This window comes from Paracoccidioides brasiliensis (assembly GCF_000150735.1).
Source record: "Paracoccidioides brasiliensis Pb18 unplaced genomic scaffold supercont2.11, whole genome shotgun sequence".
Taxonomy (NCBI): Eukaryota; Fungi; Ascomycota; class Eurotiomycetes; order Onygenales; family Ajellomycetaceae; genus Paracoccidioides; species Paracoccidioides brasiliensis.
In genome coordinates this window covers 481,730-500,188 of record NW_011371368.1, presented here as the reverse complement: position 1 = coordinate 500,188, position 18,459 = coordinate 481,730, and the positions used below count along the sequence as shown (strand labels likewise).

At 47.8% G+C, this 18,459-nt stretch overlaps 6 protein-coding genes across 6 annotated transcripts; 3 read left to right on the top strand and 3 right to left on the bottom strand.

Annotated features, from left to right (window-relative positions):
* Positions 1-687: 687 nt before the first annotated feature.
* On the top strand, positions 688-1,729 carry PADG_07402 (uncharacterized protein; the record flags this gene model as incomplete). The annotated part of the gene is made up of 3 exons (XM_010764414.1): positions 688-889; positions 986-1,432; positions 1,488-1,729. The coding sequence occupies 3 exons, from the start codon at positions 688-690 to the stop codon at positions 1,727-1,729; spliced, it is 891 nt and encodes a 296-aa protein (XP_010762716.1).
* Positions 1,730-2,080: 351 nt separating this feature from the next.
* Positions 2,081-2,317, bottom strand: PADG_12297 (uncharacterized protein; the record flags this gene model as incomplete). The annotated part of the gene is made up of 1 exon (XM_010764634.1): positions 2,081-2,317. One exon carries the CDS (start codon positions 2,315-2,317, stop codon positions 2,081-2,083), a length of 237 nt encoding a protein of 78 aa, XP_010762936.1.
* A 1,194-nt stretch (positions 2,318-3,511) lies between these two features.
* On the bottom strand, positions 3,512-6,146 carry PADG_07401 (uncharacterized protein; the record flags this gene model as incomplete). The annotated part of the gene is made up of 6 exons (XM_010764413.1): positions 3,512-4,674; positions 4,734-5,125; positions 5,439-5,500; positions 5,555-5,664; positions 5,727-5,794; positions 5,866-6,146. 6 exons carry the CDS (start codon positions 6,144-6,146, stop codon positions 3,512-3,514), a joined length of 2,076 nt encoding a protein of 691 aa, XP_010762715.1.
* Positions 6,147-7,237: 1,091 nt separating this feature from the next.
* On the top strand, positions 7,238-9,085 carry PADG_07400 (uncharacterized protein; the record flags this gene model as incomplete). Its single annotated transcript, XM_010764535.1, has 1 exon — positions 7,238-9,085. The coding sequence occupies one exon, from the start codon at positions 7,238-7,240 to the stop codon at positions 9,083-9,085; it is 1,848 nt and encodes a 615-aa protein (XP_010762837.1).
* A 1,123-nt stretch (positions 9,086-10,208) lies between these two features.
* Positions 10,209-11,254, bottom strand: PADG_07399 (uncharacterized protein; the record flags this gene model as incomplete). Its single annotated transcript, XM_010764534.1, has 3 exons — positions 10,209-10,735; positions 10,923-11,049; positions 11,189-11,254. 3 exons carry the CDS (start codon positions 11,252-11,254, stop codon positions 10,209-10,211), a joined length of 720 nt encoding a protein of 239 aa, XP_010762836.1.
* Positions 11,255-13,009: 1,755 nt separating this feature from the next.
* PADG_07398 (uncharacterized protein) lies at positions 13,010-18,195 on the top strand (the record flags this gene model as incomplete). The annotated part of the gene is made up of 2 exons (XM_010764412.1): positions 13,010-13,074; positions 13,152-18,195. The coding sequence occupies 2 exons, from the start codon at positions 13,010-13,012 to the stop codon at positions 18,193-18,195; spliced, it is 5,109 nt and encodes a 1,702-aa protein (XP_010762714.1).
* Between the last annotated feature and the right edge of the window lie 264 nt (positions 18,196-18,459).

Here is an 18,459-nt window from a genome sequence, read left to right as displayed (position 1 = left end):
CTGCGCCCTTTGGAGAAGCCGGCATGGATGATAGGTCCGGAGGATGAGCTGCATTTTGCATTTTCCTTCACCTTGCTTTCGTGTATAAAGCCCCTATGGGATTGCCAAACCGCACTCATGGGGGTGTGGATCACAGAATGATAAGCCTCGATGCAGGTGGCGCATCGGATATTGCTGCATGTTGGTGTTTTCGCTTAGAGTCAAGACATCCATGGGCTCGAGCACAAAGGAGAAGCCAGGCGCACTTTTTGACTGGCACACATGGTTGGGTGAAGTTCGGCCGTCCTCATGCATGCCACCCGCGTGCTCCTTGTCCCCAGGTTTAGCGGTTTGTCGATTCGACTTCCTGGCGCATGGCCAGGGGGAAAAGAGGGGGTGGGGGGTTAGGTTGACTGGCTGATATTCACTGGATGAGAGCCCATGTTGGCCTGGAGGTGGTGGCCAGGAGCACTCCTGCGTTGGCCCACCCCATCAATGCAACATTGCCCGGTCCGGCGGCTTCTTTGGTGTGGATGATTGGCGATCCACGCAAGACGCATCTCAGCTACTATTTTTCCTACCCTCCTCGATTAGCCTCGACCTATTTTTGTCCGCAGGCGGGGGTTGATCGTGAGACATATAAAGACTTCCAGTGCCTCCTGGATCGAGATCGCGGGAGAAGAGCATCCCATCATCTCACCTCACAACATGGCTACCTTCACGTACGATATCACCTCCCCTGGACCTGCCAACCGTTCTCCCTCACCTCGGCTGCACATGGAGCACCTCCTGTGGGCGTACACTCCTGATCCTCAGTCAGACGAAGTGCACCAGCACCTCCTTCCAATGCCCATGCCCATGCCCGTGCCCCTCTTCTCTGCGTCCGGTGACCTCTCTAAGGATGCAGCAAGTGAGGTGTTTGCTGATTTTTCTGCCCTGCCATCCACCATCTCTGGTCTCAATGACATTAACTGGGATGAATGGATCCTGTTCGACTCCCCCTGAGTCAATGTTCCCCCACCGTCACTACAACTGTCGGATTTCTCCGACGACCCCATCGAGGAGGCTCACCCAAGCCTGAGTGATGTTGCTGATGACCCACCCAATCAACGAGAGCCAACACTTCCCCTGGCCCCAGAAGATGGCAAAGGCAACACATCGAAGGAGCCGTTGACCTCCGATGATTCCATCGAGGCTGACCCACGCCCGGGCGAGGAACATCACATCCAAGCCCACCGATCAGAGCAAGTTAAACCCCTGGTGTCCGACCGTTGGGATGCGTTGAGGGAGCTGGATAAGCGGGAATACATTATCTTGCCCCTTTCTCAAGTGAAGATACTGAAGCTGGTCTATGAGCGAGACGGGGATGAGATGTACCAGATAGTAGGATGGACAGATTTACAAGAAACATGGGGCACGCAAGAAAAGCCTTGGAAGTACTCAGGTTCTGCTGGTAAGGCTCAGCACCCGTGCTGTGAAAAACATTTCTCACACCTCACTTCTCGCAGAAGACCCAATCATCATTGATGAACCAATGATTCCCACCAGCTTGCCTTGTGGTTCTGATCGGTTTATCGCCATTCCATCCCTTCGACGGAATATAGAGAGTGTTCCAGGGGGTTTTGAGGTGTATGCCGATATGACATTGGACGATTTGCAGGAGCATGGAGGGTTGGAACTGCTGCCAGCTTATTACTCCTGGAAGAACAGCCGTCGTCAAACAAGGTCACGTGGATTACGTCAGCATTGATGCAGGAGATGGCCGAATCTCATGAAACCTTTCTATTTCTGATTAATTCATTGCTGAGATTTGTTTGTATGGTCGGGTGGGACATCATCTTCTGGGATATTGAGTAATTAGTAATAATTCAGTAATAATGGCAATTACAATAGCGGTTGGTATCAATCTCAAGCAATAATGATACAGCAACCCGTTGTCGTTTGCTGAGATATATACATACCGGGATTAGGGTTATTAGTCAGCATTATGTTCACCACCCTTGGTAGCTCATCGAAGTACAGTCTCTGTCCAAACTCGAGGGCCGAAGTCCAATCAGGCCAGAGGCACGGTGGCAGAAGAATATTGACAAAAGGCCAGGGCCTACATCATGTGGTCACTAGCATAATCACCAAGGGCCACTGACCTAGGTTGCCATGCTGGAGGCAGGAGACAATAAGCCTGATGGGTCCATGGAACGCGATCCATGGACCTGGTAGGCCCAAAGAGGGCCAACTTGTGGCCGTGCTGGGCTGTAGACGGCAGAGGCCATTGAATCGATTTCTGTGGTCCTGTGGCGACCAAGGACCCTCTGTCAAAAGCCCCAGGATTTCTCAGCATTTTGCTACGTGCGACGCTTGGTCTTTCTCTCTCATTCTCGTTCGCTGTCAGCATACCACAGACTCTCCGAAGCTATAACAACCGCTGCCCTCGACCCTTTCACCCTTTTGTCGCCTGTGCAGAGCCCCCTTCCCTTCTCTCTGTTCTTTGGAGGCAGGAGGAGAAGTTGACAATATCAAATTTAATAAGGAAGATGTGACAGGTTCCGCTTCGTGAAGAAGTCTAATAATAATCAGTATGGGTGAACTTGTTAGAGGATCTATGCCGGCGGCCTTCTTTGCAGGTATCAGTTGTAAATGTTGGTAGTTAATGCGAAGAATTTCTTGTGGCAGAGGTGGCTATTCTCTATTATGTGATGGCTAGGATATTGTTTAATAGAGGGTGAATGCATGTTTCATATCTAAGCTAATAATTTAGTGACACGTGTCCGCATTTGCTAATATAAAAATGGAATGGCTTCATTATTCGGTGGGCGGATTAAAATTCATCTAAACGATCTGCGTGGCCACTGGACACCTCTGCTACACGGATATAAGCGCGTAGGAAGGAACTCCAGCAGCAACCATTCATCATTCAAGAACTACAAGATGCCCAGTTTCAAGACACGATGGATCGTTGTGAGATTAATAGTGTTTTGTGAAATAAAATGGGTTGATGATGGGGACTTCATTGACCGATACGGTGCGGCGCGCATTAGAATGGCCAGATATAAATAGATGAAATTCTCAACTTTTGCTTGCTTTTCATTGGAGCAAAATAATGCAACCGCCATTTGCGCACGCTGCCTTTTTGGGACCAGAGACACAGAATCCATGATTATGGCAAATATTGATTGGCGCCATTTAACGGCAGCGACGCTGCCCACATCCGCTTCCTTGAACACTGGCTAGCTCTGATGCCCCCAATTTCCAACTCCAGCCTCATCAACTGGCATTCTCAGTTGAAATGAGGAATCAGATAGTTCCAGATGGTGATTTAGGTTTCTCAGCATTTTGTAGCAAAAGTATTAGTGGACGGATATGAACTAATTCGGATTCAGTGTATATGTTGATAGGGCAATGTAGCCTAGCTTGCATTTCATTTCTATTTTGATAGAGCATGCGTTTGAGTAAGAGTGAGCATGGCCATGATGTGTGAGGACTGCAACTCCTTTTATTACATATATATATATATATATATATATATACTACAAAACTAGTTCTCTAGGCTCTGTTGATATTCTAATGCCAGTTTCTCCCGAGCGCGACCCCGCACAACAGTTCCATGGGCCTCCTCTGCATGGTTGAGAAGAGCAGATTTGGCCGGGAGCACCTTCCCCTCACAAACATTGCACTCAACCCCAGCGGCCGGCCATGAAGGGTTGATATGCCTTCGTAGAAAATGCCTTGTAAGTGATCCGGGTGTTGCGTATTTTTTAATGCGGCACTCCAGCGAGCAACTAGGATTCCCAACGCAGAGAAAGCAAACACAAGGCTGAAAGCAAGCCTGAGGCTGTTCAGCTGTGGACTTGGCCTGCACAGACTCCATTGCTTGGTGCAAGAGGACCTCGGTGTTATCCTTTACCAAGCACCTCTGCCGCTTGGTTGGAGGATAAGGGTCATCATCGACCGCGGGCCGGCGCGAGGGCCGCCCTTCCTCCACGCCACAGAATGCGACCCCTGCGTTGATTGTGTTGATCCTCCGCTGATATTCCGCTTCAAGACTAGCACCCGGCAAGGTCAGCATGCAGTCAACAAACATCAAGTGCTCCAGAGGCATGAAGGCCTCGTGCTCGAAAGTGTCCATGACTTTGGTATCCACCAGCTTCCCGGCCAGTTGTCGTTCAAGGTCAATCACAGGTTGCTCATTCTTATAGCGCTCAAGGTTCTCACGGATCCGTCGGTTCCGCTGCCGCTGCTTCTCATTACGCAGCTCACGGACAGCGCTGTTGTACACCGACTTTGCTTCTGCTGTCCGATCACGGAAAACCTCCAGTCTCTCCAGCACCTCGGGGTTGGACTCAGCGAGTACTCTGTCGTCAAGATGCCCTAAAGCAGTCTTGCACACCTTGTTGGCACGTTCTAACTCAGCTTCACAGTCATCCAATTCCCGCTTGCGCTTCTGAACAGTATCCTGCCGGCCAAGGACAACTGGAAGGTATTTGAGGGACCTTGATTCTTCTGGAGAGAGCTTAAACGGTCGGTTGGGGTCGATTGATGCACTCATTGAGCAGGCAAATCGCACCAATTCTGTTTGGGAGCCTGTTTTCCGGACTATTCCCTGCGCGTCAATGTCGACGTCCACCTGATAATGCTTGACGAAGGTGCGAATATCCGCGTGTTGGAGCATGATGTTCTGAAGAGCCTCTGATACTTCCTCTGTTCATCATTAGCCTTCCGACATGACTGAAACATGAAGAAAATGGAGGGATACTTACCGCTGTTGTTAAATGCCTTAGCTCCAGCATAGCGGAGGTTGTACGGGTGGGCGACCTCCTCAAAGCCCATGATCTCACCGGCCTGGCGCATCCAGGAACTCACCATGGATGGAGTCATCCTCTTATCCAGGCAAATTTTAAATCCAGTGGATGTTAGCTCTGTCTGGCAAAACACAAACTTATCCAGTAATTCATCCTTCAGTAGCAGTGGCTGCTGTCCCTTGCCATCCAGCACTTTGGTGCTGTAGAGTTTCTCTGCAGAATCCAACACTGGTCCAGTTGTTGAAATTGACTTGAATCCTCCAATGTGAAAGAGCATAGTCAGCAGACAGATATGGGGGCTGAGAACCAGAGTTGGGTCAAAGATGATTTCTGGAATCTTAAACTCATTCCTATCATTCTGTCAGTCAACCAGCCCATGCTGTGAGGATCAGAAACACATACAGTGCCTTATCTCCAAGAAATCTTTTGGTAAACTCTGGTTTTAAGAATATGAACAATCAGGGGCGTCCATTGTCTGGAACTCAGATCAGGGTTAGCATGATATCTCAATACTGAAGATGAAGGATTGCTGAGGGATGGCTGGCAGTGATGACTGCAAGCTACAAGAAGAAAAGCATTTGAATGCACTGCCAATCAGAGACAAATGTCATCTCAGTGGTGGTGAGGATGACTCAAGTGAACTCAGCAACATCTTTGATATACATGTTCTTCTTTGGCTGTCTGACAAGAGTCAGCTTGTTTTCTGTGGTCACCTGTGCAACAACCTGCGAGAGATTAGCAGTGCTCCTGGTTTAGTGACTTGAGGAGAGGGTGCTCACATCTTCCACCTTGACAATTGTATCTTTGTTGAGTCCTGATGCTATTTCCTGTTTGAGGACAAGGTGCCACCACTTCCAAAATGTCTCCAGCAAGCTTTTGCATTTAATGCCTGGACAGTATCAATTATTCTTGCCATGACAGATATCACACTGCCAACTGAAGAACACATACAGGAAATGAACCATCTTCTCTGAATCAGAGGTTCACTCCCATTGCCACTCCATGTTAGTCTTGATGTGCTGACAATACCTGTCCAGCACCACTGGTGAACTTATAACACCATTGAAGGGTCAAGCAAGTCACAGCCTACCTCTCCCAGTAATCACAGGTCTCATTGAGTTTTTCCTGGGTTTTGGGGCTGTACTGCTTCTGTTGAAGCTGAGTGATATCAAGACTCTCTGCTAAAGCCAGGTAGTGTTCAGTGGGAAGTTGACTGTCATCATTGTCTTCATCATGGCTGATGGAGCCACTTTCATACCTGCTGTCTGAAATGATGGCATCCAGTGTGGAGAGGGAATCCAGAGCAGCTAAAACATCCATCTTGCTGCTGCTCTGCCTGTCAGGTCCAGCCAAACAAGACAGAGACACCATGATCAGAGTGGCCCAAGGGGAGCCAACAGTAGAGAGGGACAGGACAAGTAATGAATGACTTAAGACACTTTCATGGATAGAACTGGCCGGGTAGTGCTGCGAAGGAGGGGAGGAAAGAGAGGTGTAGACAGCATGATGAGAGTGATGGGGACTGGAAGCAGAGAGAACAACATGGATCTTCAGAGGGAGCCAAAACTGACAGAGTGAAGTGTCAAAAACAGCTCCCCCCCTCCTTCCAAAAGAAGAGCAGTGGGTGAATGTTGGTGAATGAGGGTGCTTGGAAGCGCGTGAAAACGCAGCAAGTTCAAAAATCATGGCCATGCGTGGAGGGAAGCGTCGCGGCCGTGGGGATATATTCACGTGATGATTGAGGTTGGGCGGTTGGCAGGAGGCCAAAAGCAGCCGCGAAAACGGCCATTTTCAGCTGCTGGCGAACCGTCACATCGTTATATGGAGTATTCAAATCAACTTTAAAAATTGAAAAATAACTATAAATATTAATAATTGAATTACTACTATAGTAAATCTATACTGATTTGAGAAAATATTTTAATTATATTTTGATTGTTACTTATTCTATATAATCATAATAATCATCTAACTATAAATTTTGACAATTTTTATAAAGATAATATAAATTATCTGTTTCTATATCTACTTATATATTTAATTTTTTTAATTATTAAATATTAAAATTTTTAAGCTACATTTATATATGTATATAAAGCTAATAAAAAAGATGATGATTGCAGAAAATAATTATAATAATAAAGATAATTTTCTTTCTCTTTATTCCCCCACACAATTTATTAATATTTTCAATATTTAAGTGTGTTGGTTGTTTAATAAATTGAATATTTGATGATTTCAGAGAGAATCTGCCGTTCAGTGGTGAAGTTACTGCTTACAGAGTCAGAGTTGGAGTCCAGTCATCCTGGCATTTTAGATAGCGTCTTGCTTTAGGGCCAAAATCTTGAAGAGTATTTTATCAAGCAAGGGGTCGACAATGGTTATGTGATCGCGGACTCCAAAAATGCCAGTTGTGGAACATAACGTAGCTATCTGCTCCCCCCTCGATGCTTGGTTTCGAGATGTCTTGGGTTAAAGGCCTGCTATCCACAAGGTTTCCTTCCTCCCTCTACCTCCTCTTTGCCCTGATCGCCTCTTTCACCCTTCTCCACCAGTTTTCTATACCTTTTTGGTACCATCCACCCCAAAGGTCCTCAATCCGCCATAGTTTTTCCAGCCCTCATCCTATAAACTCGCTCATATGGAATGCAGAAGAGGAGTGGAGACGGTTGCGGGAGAGCCAGACACACGATGTCAGATCTGCAGCAAGAGAGTATAGGCGGCGTCGGGGTCGACACCCGCCTCCTGACTTCGATAAGTGGTTTTACTTTGCAAAGGAAAACAATGCAGTTATTGTTGAGGACTTCTTCGACCGGATATATGATGACTTAGCTCCCTACTGGGCTTTTAACCCTTCCGATCTGCGGCAGCAGGCTGCCAGTCTCGAGTACCGCGTGGTTGTCCGAGATCATAAAACATCGACAATCAGTCCCGGAGAGCAGTTTTGGGTTCCAATATGGACCAGGTTGATCGAGTCCATCCAGGAATATCTTCCGGATGTCGTTGTGCCCCTCAATGTGATGGATGAGCCCAGAATCATAGTGCCATTCGAGAAAATCCGAGAGTACGAATCTAAAGGTCGTGCGACTCGAAATATGCCAAAACCTACCGACGTTGTACAAAATTTCACGAAGCTCCCTGAGACGAAGACACCTGATCCTCCCTACGACCCTGAGTATGAGGGACCTGGTCAGGGCCCGTACTGGAAAATGGTTATCCGGGGATGTCCAGAGGACAGTGCCGCACGCACCCAAACACTCTCTCCTATCGACTTCGCCAAACCACTACCCCCACAATATCACAACTATCTCAACTTTTCATTCGAAGGGTATGTCTCCAACTTCTCCCATGCCAAAAACCTCTGCAACCGTCCCGAACTCCAAGTCCTTCACGGCAACTTCATCGAACCCATCTCAATCTCCAACTCTCAGAAACTCTTCCCGCTCTTCGGAGGCTCTAAGCTCCCCGTCAACAACGAAATCCTCCTACCAGCAGCCATGTACTTCGCGGAGAATACCATCTGGTCCGGCGACGAAGAACATGGCAGAGCCTGGGCCTTGAAAGCGAACAAGCTCGTCTGGCGCGGCTCAGCAACCGGCGGCCGCAACAAGGAGGAGACTTGGCGCGGCTTCCACCGCCACCGTTTTGTGGCCATGGTAAATGCCACTGCTGTCCGCCTGGCAGAAACCGGCCAGTCACCGTCTCCCAACTTCGCGCTGCCCAACTACAACATATACCACCTCGCCCAGACAGGACGGGACGGGCATATAGCCGACCTGCTCGAAAAACACTCTGACGCAGGCTTCACAGACCTAGTCTGTTTCCCGGACCAAAAAGTCCGGACATGCCCATACACTTCGCCTTTCTTCGCCATCAGCAAGTCCATCTCCATGCCAGATCAGTACAAGATGAAATACCTCGCAGACATCGACGGCAACTCCTTCAGTGGACGGTACCGCGGCTTCCTACTCTCCTCATCCCTCCCATTCAAGTCAACGCTGTACAACGAATGGCATGATTCACGGTTGGTGCCCTGGGCGCATTTCGTGCCCATGGATTCAACCTATGCGGACATCTATGGCCTTCTGGAGTTCTTTTTGGGTCATGATGGTGGGCCGGGAAGGGATGAGGTGGCGAGGGATATTGCGTTGGATGGCAAGGCGTGGGCTGAGAAGGTCCTTAGGAGGGAGGATATGAAGATTTATACATACCGGCTGCTGTTGGAGTATGCGCGTGTGTGCGACGACGCGAGAGAGAAGATAGGGTATGTTGGAGATCTATTGACAAAGTCGAGGGTGACTATTTTATGATATGACTGGGGAGGTTAGAGGGTGGGAGAGCGGTTTATTTATTTATTTATTCATTCATTCATTTATTTGCTTTCTTCTCTTTGGCTTATTAGATATCTTATTTGCTTCGCATGGAAATTTACCGGAATATCATGTGCTGTGAATATATCAGCATAAACGTGTACCTGCATGTGCTGCTTGCTTTGGACATACATAGTCATTAATTTTCTTTTTTGGAGTGTTTCTTATCTTCTGTTTTGATATATATTCTTACTTCACACATGATGATAGATAGGTTATGATGTTATAATTATAATCCTCTTCACTATCTCTTGGTCCCTATTTTATTACCCTGCTCACCCCAAATCTAACCCTTTTTGAGGAACAAGATGACTATCTTAGAATAATGCCTTGTCCATATCTGAAATATCTAATACCATGTCAATACTTATTTTGCGCTGTTTGTCTACCCATATTAGAATGGAGGATGGGAAGCGAGGGCATTGGGATCCTGGAAACATGCGGGATGGGAACTGAAAGAAACCAATCACTTAAGCTGCGAATTACTCTCTTACTTGTTGAGATTGAACCAAGCTGGCACAACCGGGGGGGGGGGGGGGGGTTGGGGGAAGACATGAGAGCACAAAATATGAGAGGCGAGATAAATGAAAAGCACATAATTTATGGATGAACACGTTGGTTACGGAGTGGAAGTATATATTTGCGCAAAGAACAAGATGATTTGCCGATGTAGCAGAGAGAGAAGTGGAAAATAGATCTAAATGTACGGCTTTTCGAGAGTGAACTTGGACAAGAGGCAGGCAGAGAGGGGAAACGCCAGGGAATGTCGCTAAATATAAAAATCCAATCTCAACGTGCTGAGTAGTGGAAAAGAAGGGTCGAGAGTAATCGAGGAACCAATAAGTGATGATAAAAAGGTGGATGAAAGAGAGAGCAACAAAATTCAGGAGACTTGCACCACGCCATAAACGCTCAAATGCAACCGCTTGCTGCTATGCACATGCATGAAAAAATTAGATGGGATGGGATATATCAGTTACTTGGGGTGGAAATGGGTTGGATTAGTGGAAGGGGGTTATAGAAGCCCATGAAAAGGAGTAAAAAGAAAAGCTACCCTTGCCAATCAAACAGCCTTCTTAACATCTCCACCCTCACTCCCCGTATTCTCATCCTCATCCTCATCCTCATCGTCGATCCCGATCTCCTTCTCCGAATCACTTCCCCGAAACATATCATTCTCATACCCATCCACATCACTATCGGCCCAAAAATCCTCATCATCCATCTTCTCCACCGCTACTCCTCCAACCCCACCCTTCCCCTCCACCTCATGCGCCGTCGGCATAACAAACCCATCCGGAATATCCTCTTTACTCCTCTCCACGTCTCCCATAACAGTCTTCTTATAAGCCTCCGGATCCTTGCGCAGCATCACGCCTGCATCCACATTGGCAGGAGACGATACCTCCGCATCATCGAGAAGAGAGAGGATGGAGATGAGGACTGATTCAACGCGTTGGGCTGGGGACCAGCGTTCCGCGGCGGATTCGCCGGACATTTCGTCTTCACCGGGGGAGTGGAGGATGGAGATGCAGAGGCGGCCGTCTGAGTATATATTTGGGTGGAAAAGGGGGCGGGTGAATTTGAAGCCTGGGTTTTTTTGGTTTTATTTCTTTTAGTTCATGTTCAGGATGTACTGTAGCTGGTTCGATATAAGGATTGGTTTGAAAGGGGGAATTTATTGCGCGCATAGACAAGAACTAGGCTCTTCTTTTTGCCATCCGCGGCTGTGAGATGTGCAAGATTCATCTTTTAATATTTATTTAGGAGGACGTACTAGGCGGTGAGTAGGGGTAGTTTGGCGGGAAGGTCATGGTGGCCTTGAAATAGCCGCCGTAGTAGAGCGAGTCGGGATTTAGGACTATGAGTGCAACGTTCCAATGGAAAATGTTGTCATCTTTCAGCTATAACAACATTGCACACGTAATGATACTCGGTTGTTAGTCATTTGAATAAATACGGAAGAACTTTTGGGGCTGCTTGAAAGGACGGTGGGATAAGTGGTAGAAACCAAGAAACCGCATGAGCAGAAAACCGACCAACCTCGATATGTACCCATTTCTCTTTTGCCAGGCTTTTAAACTCATTCATCAAGATCCGCTGCGCCATTTTTTCTTTTAACCAGCACCTAGTTTGGTTTGGAGATCACGGTGAGAGGATTTGCGGTGGACGGTTTCGTGTTGTACAGCGAAAGAGGTGTGGGTTGGAGATAAGCGGTAAAGACGGAGGTGAGGTGGACGGATGGAATGTAGGAGCGGAGAGAGGTGAGGATATGGTGAGTTACAGTTGATCTAAGTTGAAAAGGGTGAGAGTCATTGTGTTGAGTAAGTGTGTGAATATTTAAGTTAGTTGATTCGTGCCTTTGTGTTGTTTCGAGGAGGGAGTGAGTTTTATCAAGCAATGAAGATGAACTTGCAAATTCAGTGCTGTAACCCGCCAACCGCCACCAGTGAGGTATCTCTGCATACAAAATTGGCGTGCAGGTACATGCCGCATGGCGTTTGGCCTTTGCCGCTTCTTGATATTGTACAGTAGTTACCTTGGATAGATAAGCAGAACTTTTTTTTTTTTTTTTTTTTTTTTTTTTTTTTTTTTGTCTTCATCTTCCGTTATCTCCCTCGTTTCAGGCATAGATAACTACTTCCTGTACATATGGATGTATATAGCTACATCTAATACAATGCAGCCCTGCTCCCACAGTTCCAATGCAAAGTGTATGTAGCGTTTCTGTGATGATATTAATACCCGAAACCCGCCCAGGTCCATCACCAGGACATAAATGAAATCCCGAGAGAGATACAACGTCAAAATATAATTCAATGATCCCAATGCTATGTATATCCTAGCCCTCATCCTCCGGTCTCATCTTCTTTCCTCATCTCGCTTATTGGCCTCAAATCCACCGGCGTTGAGTTGCGGACTGGAATGATCTTCAAAGCGAATAAACACGAGCTCTGTGACTGTATCCTCTGGTTCTTTGGAGAAATGTTGCTTCTTGTCAAGCAGAGGATCCAGGCCATATGCGGACCTCCGGGTGCATGTTGTCTCCTCCACAGCTGTTTCTGAAAAGAGCGGTGGGATGCCTCATGGCGGGGCATATCGTGCAGTGTAGACGTAGTGTAGAGTGTAGGCATCAGAGTGTCCGCAAAATATGAGGGGTTGTTTTACGAACTGCCGCAGTGGTATTTAACTAGTTATGTGCTCTGTAGTTAGTTAACTACTGACTAACTAGTCAACTAGTTAGTCAGTTTTACGGCTCAGCTGTGGGGTCAGTTAAGCGGCTCCTATAGCTAGCCGAACACAACTTCTTGACTTTGCGACACTCGGACCTTGGGAACACGCAACAACCATTCTCCCAACTCAACTCACAACCGCCGTAAACCTGCAAAATCCCACCTCCTACCTCTTCACCAAAGTCGAGGCTCTGTATTCTGTCTCTGTCTCTTATCCAACTTCTATCCGGCTATGCTTCCTTAACTACCTCATGCAGCTTGCTCCGGTTGACTCACCAGTGCTGTCACCCAAGCTCTCTCTCCCTGTAAACCAATCATATCTCTCAGTTTCTGTGCCATGTTAATTTGGAGGATTCGCTTTTCGGGAGCTGATGGTATGTCGTCTGCAACGTCGTCTTGTCTACTGCTCACCATTCTCTGATACGAAATTTTGTTTTCCTACTCCAAAAAGGCACCATATTACTCATTAAGTAGTGTGTCTCCGGACCCACTTTGCAGCTTGCCCGGGGAGAGGGGGGGGGTTGGGTTTTTTTAAATTTTCTCCACTCCGCCGGGGGCATATATTTTCTTCTTTTAACATTTCCTGTCCTCGTTCTTCTGTTCTTTTTGCAGTTTAGCTTCAAGTTCAACCATGCGACAGGACTGTGAGGGTCCCGCCTGGGTCGTTGATGACCTGACTCCGTGTTTTCAGCAAAAGTGAGTTCCGCCAGAGAGATATTCCACGTTTGCAATTGTCAATCTCCTACTGATGCCCCTGTTACATCTTCACACAGGTTTCTAAGGTTAATATTCCCACTTACGGCGTGCGGTTTCTCGCTGTTGTTGATAATTATCCATATCTTCTGCTATAATATTCATATCCCTTGGCGCCATCACCGCTACAGACCTATCCCTTCCGACGTGGTCGAGCACAGCAATGTAGAAGACGAATATGAAGGTGAAGAGTATGAAGAGGAAGATGAGGGAGGAGATGTGGACAGCGATTTAATGCTACGTAAGGTCTTAAGTCGCACTGCAGATGTCACCGTTGAAGAAGACAAACCCCGGGGACAGACCGTTGTAACAGTATTGGAGATTGCTGCGATTCTGGGCGAGCTCGCCATTTCCATACTGGGTCTTGCCACATCTTCGAGGGCCGCCAACGAAACGACCCCGGACATTGCGAGGCTCCTTTCATGGACATATCTGTTCCTTCTAGTGGCTGCCAGAGTTCTCTTTTCAATGTCTGAACGCCGTACACTGCCCAAATTATGGAACCACACAGCTGTACTCTATGGCTTCAATTGGCTATGTAGCGTCATGATCTTTCGGTCTGCCATAATCCATCCGCCACCGCAATGCATACGCATTTTGACCATCATGGATTTTGCACTCTCCTCCTTCCTTCTCCTCCTAATCGTCACCACCCGCAAGGGAAACGAAACCATCCTTGTTCAACAAGAAGATGGCCTTATCCCACCCCGGGAACAATTTGCCAGCCTGTTATCCCTGGCTTCATTTACATGGTTGGACCCATTAGTTTGGAAAGGCTACGGAAAGTCTCTGGAGATGTCGGATGTCTGGAATCTTCTCCCAAGTTACCAGGCTGCGGCGGTTCTTGCAGATTTCCGCCAAACTCGCAGGACTTCCGCTCTGGCATGGAGGCTGTTGCGATATTTTGATCGCACGCTTCTCCTGCAGGGAGCATGGACTATCTTCTCAGGTTCCTTTTCCTTTGTACCAACTTGGTTGCTCAAACTTATTTTAGAATACCTTCAGGATCCCGAGAGCACATCCAAGAGTACTGCTTGGTTATACGTTATCCTCCTGTTTTGTTGTGCTGCTACGCAGGGTATTGCGGATGGTCAAGCTCTCTGGATGGGGCGAAAGTTGAGCGTCAAGTTGCGCGCCATCATTATTGGTGAGCTATATGCCAAAGCGTTGCGACGTAAAGCCGGTTCAATTGCCAAGGTCTCCAAACATGATGCCGATGCCAAAAACAAGAAACAATCGAAAAAGAAGAAAAAGCTTTCGTTGTCTTGGAATAAACAGCAAACTGATCCCGCCCCGGAAACCAATGAGGAGCAGAATCTCAAGGAGCCAGATACACAGGCCAATATTGGCAAAATTATCAATCTGATGGCAATTGATTCGTTCAAAGTTAGTGAAGTATGCGCCTACTTACATTACCTCTGGGCCAGTTTCCCAGTGCAAACCATTATTGCCATCTATATTTTATACAAGATTCTAGGATTTAGCTCACTGGCCGGCATTTGTGTGATGGTTCTTATGTTACCTCTGAATATGTACATTGCATCGCGGTTCAGAGCCCTTCAACACGAAATCCTTGCCGGAACTGATGCTCGCATTCACTCGACCAACGAGGTTCTCCAAAACATCCGTATCATCAAATATTTCGCCTGGGAACAGCGATTTGAGGACATCGTCAATGAAAAGCGTAGAGCAGAGCTGAAGAATCTCCGTCGGCGGTATATCCTGTGGGCATTCGCTGCCACTCTTTGGTACGGAACACCAGCTCTGATCACCCTGATTTCCTTCTTCCTCTACACTGTTGTGGAGGGCAAGAAGCTAGTTCCTTCAGTTGCATTCCCTGCCCTCTCCACCTTTTCGCTCCTGCGCATACCCTTGGACCAACTGGCAGACATGATCGCTCACGTCCAGGAATCCAAGGCCTCCATCGACCGCGTGGAAACATTCTTGAACGAGGAAGAAACGGAAAAGTATTCCCAGCTACGACCGGATGAGCACTCGGGCGCTCCGCCCAAAATTGCTCTTGAAAACGCGACGCTTTCCTGGGGTTCTTTACCTACGAAGACCACGGGAGGTCCATCTCAAGGCGACCGCGAAGTAACTGAGTCATTCCGCCTCATCAACATGAACGTGTCATTCCGCATCGGCCGGGTCAACGTCATTGCCGGTCCGACAGGTTCCGGCAAAACGTCCATGCTGATGGCGCTGTTGGGGGAGATGACACTTCTCGAGGGATCAGTGTTTCTTCCTGGTGGAACGAGTGATCGAGCCGATTTGTGCGTGGACCCGGCCACGGGACTTACCGAGAGCGTTGCGTACTGTGCGCAAGAAGCATGGTTGGTCAACGCGACTATCAAAGAAAATATCTTGTTTGCATCTCCTTTTGACAAATATCGGTATGAGGCTGTAATTAAAGCTTGTGGTTTACAGAGAGATTTGGAAATATTGGATGCGGGTGATCAAGCCCTCGTGGGAGAGAAGGGCATAAGTCTTTCTGGAGGACAGAAGCAGCGGATATCGCTGGCACGGGGCATATACAGTAAGGCCCGACATCTGCTCTTGGATGACTGTCTTAGCGCGGTCGATTCGCACACCGCCAAACACATTTTCAAGGAGGCGATTATGGGCCCATTGATGGAGAATCGCACATGCATCCTTGTCACGCATAATGTATCCCTAGCCGTTCCTCAAGCTGAGTACGTTGTTGTTCTGGATAATGGCAGAATCTCTGGACGGGGTACACCGCAGGAGGTCGTTGCTGCTGGTATTCTCGGGGAAGAAATCCTTAATTCGCGACCTGCATCTTCTTCGTCGAGAACGCTAGCGAATTCTCCCTCGAGCTCCGAAAGGGAAGAGCCTGAATGGCTGGATAATCAAGCGGACGCGGCCGATGCAGCTAACAACGGCAATATTAATGGAAATGTTAACGGGGCCACTGTAAAGGACAATAATAAAAAAGAGCAGAAGATTGCTTCTCAGTTCGGGGAGGAAAAGATTGTGGGCAGCGTCAAGTACTCAACAATCGCTATGTATCTTCGCGCGATGGGCCCGTGGTATTTTTGGGTTGTGGCCCTTGTAGCTTTTGGTGCTCAGCAGATCGGCTCACTTGCCACCAATCTGTGGATTAGGGAATGGGCAAACGCATACCCAGTAGATAAAGTCTCTGCGGATGATGCAGGGCGCAGTGCTGCTCTAGCAAACCTCAGACTTCCCACAATGGTGACAGCATATGTTCCGAGACCGTTTTCGTGGAGAGCGCCAGAGATATACTACAGTTATATCGACAAGAACGATTCTGTTAATGACGACTTAAATCCGTGGTATTATCTAGGTACATATGCTCTACTAGCGTTTGGTTACATCTTCATAACTTTGTTGAGGGAAATGGTTCTGTTTGGCGGATCGTTGCATGCGTCGTGGCGGATCCACAAGAAATTACTAAAAGCCGTGACCCATGCGAAGTTTAAGTTCTTTGACTCCACACCTCTGGGCCGGTTGATGAATCGATTCTCCAAGGATATCGAAGCTGTTGACCAGGAAGTTGCAGCTACTGCAATCGGAATGCTGCACAGTTTAGCCTCAGTCATACTCATCGTCATTCTTATTTCTGTTATTACACCCAAGTTTTTGATTGCTGCTATTTTCATTACGGCTATTTATTTTGCGCTGGGTGCTATATACCTTAATGCGTCCCGCGATCTGAAAAGGTTGGAATCTATCCAGAGGAGCCCGCTGTATCAGCAATTCGGAGAGACCTTGACGGGTATCGTCACGATTCGTGCATATGGAGATGGTGCACGTTTCATCACTGACAACCATGCCTTGATCAACATGTACAATCGCCCATACTTGTATCTATGGGCGAGCAATCGGTGGCTTGCGTTCCGCGTTGATATAGCTGGTGCCCTAGTATCATTCTTCACTGCGTCATTTATTATCATGAGCGTTGGGAACATAGATGCTGGAACCGCTGGTTTAGCGCTGACGTACGCAGTTACGTTCACAGAGAACGTGCTCTGGCTCGTGCGCCTTTACTCCCAGAACCAGCAGAATATGAACTCCGTCGAGCGCATAGAGGAGTATATGGAGGTTGAACAAGAAGCTCAAGCTGTTATACCCGGCTATCGACCGCCGAACAACTGGCCAACTGACGGTGCGCTGCGGTTTGAAGATTACTCCACCCGCTACCGTGTTGACCTGGAGCCTGTGCTGAAGCATGTGACGTTCTCAGTGCAGCCTGGTGAAAGGGTTGGGATTGTGGGCAGAACCGGTGCGGGCAAGAGCTCGCTTGCCCTCGCTCTGTTCCGTGGCCTTGAGCCAGAAAGTGGGAGGATTGTCCTGGACAATGTCGACATTGGCCTAATTGGCCTCAAGGATCTCCGAGAAGCAGTTACCATTGTCCCCCAGGACCCTACGCTTTTTACCGGGACGATTCGCAGCAACCTCGATCCGTTCGACCTGTTAGCCGATGAAGAGATTTTCACAGCTCTCCGTCGAGTTCACCTAATCGGTAACTCAACATCTACCGCAGCCTCCGGTTCCTCAACACCCATAACCCACTCCACCACTGCTCTAAACACCAACAACCGCGACAGCGACAGCGACAGCAACAATGACGACAATGACCCCCGCCACTTCCGGGACAACAAAAACATCTTCCTAAACATCAACTCCCCCATCACCGAATCCGGCTCAAACCTCTCTCAGGGCCAACGCCAACTCCTCTGCCTTGCCCGCGCCCTGCTAAAATCCCCAAAAGTCCTCGTGATGGACGAAGCCACCGCATCGATAGATTATGCAACGGATGCCAAGATCCAGGATACCCTGCGCGAGCTGAAAGTGAACACCGTCATCACCATCGCACACAGGCTGCAGACTATCATCGACTACGATAAGGTGCTTGTGCTGGATCACGGGGAGGTGGTGGAATATGGTGGGCCGTGGCAGCTTATCAATACGTGTGGTGGTAGTTTCCGAGCGATGTGTGAGAATAGTGGGAATTTTGAGGCGTTAATGGATGGGGCGCGGAGGGCGTGGGAAGCGAAGCGGTTGGTGGATGATGAGTAAAATAAGTGAGACTTTTGTAAGGAATTTTCTCTCCGATTTCTTTTCTTCCTTATTTCTTGGTTATTTTCTTCTATTGGATTCTCAGTTGATAGGCAATAAACTGCTGGTCCTGGTGTTTTTGTACATTGTTACAATTATAGATAGCAGGTTTATTTTACACCTCTCCCCCAATGGGATTATTGTAATTTAGTTACTTATTTATTTATTGATTTTTTAATTTTTTGCCTCTCCCTCCAGTTGTTAAATACATAATAGGTTGAAACA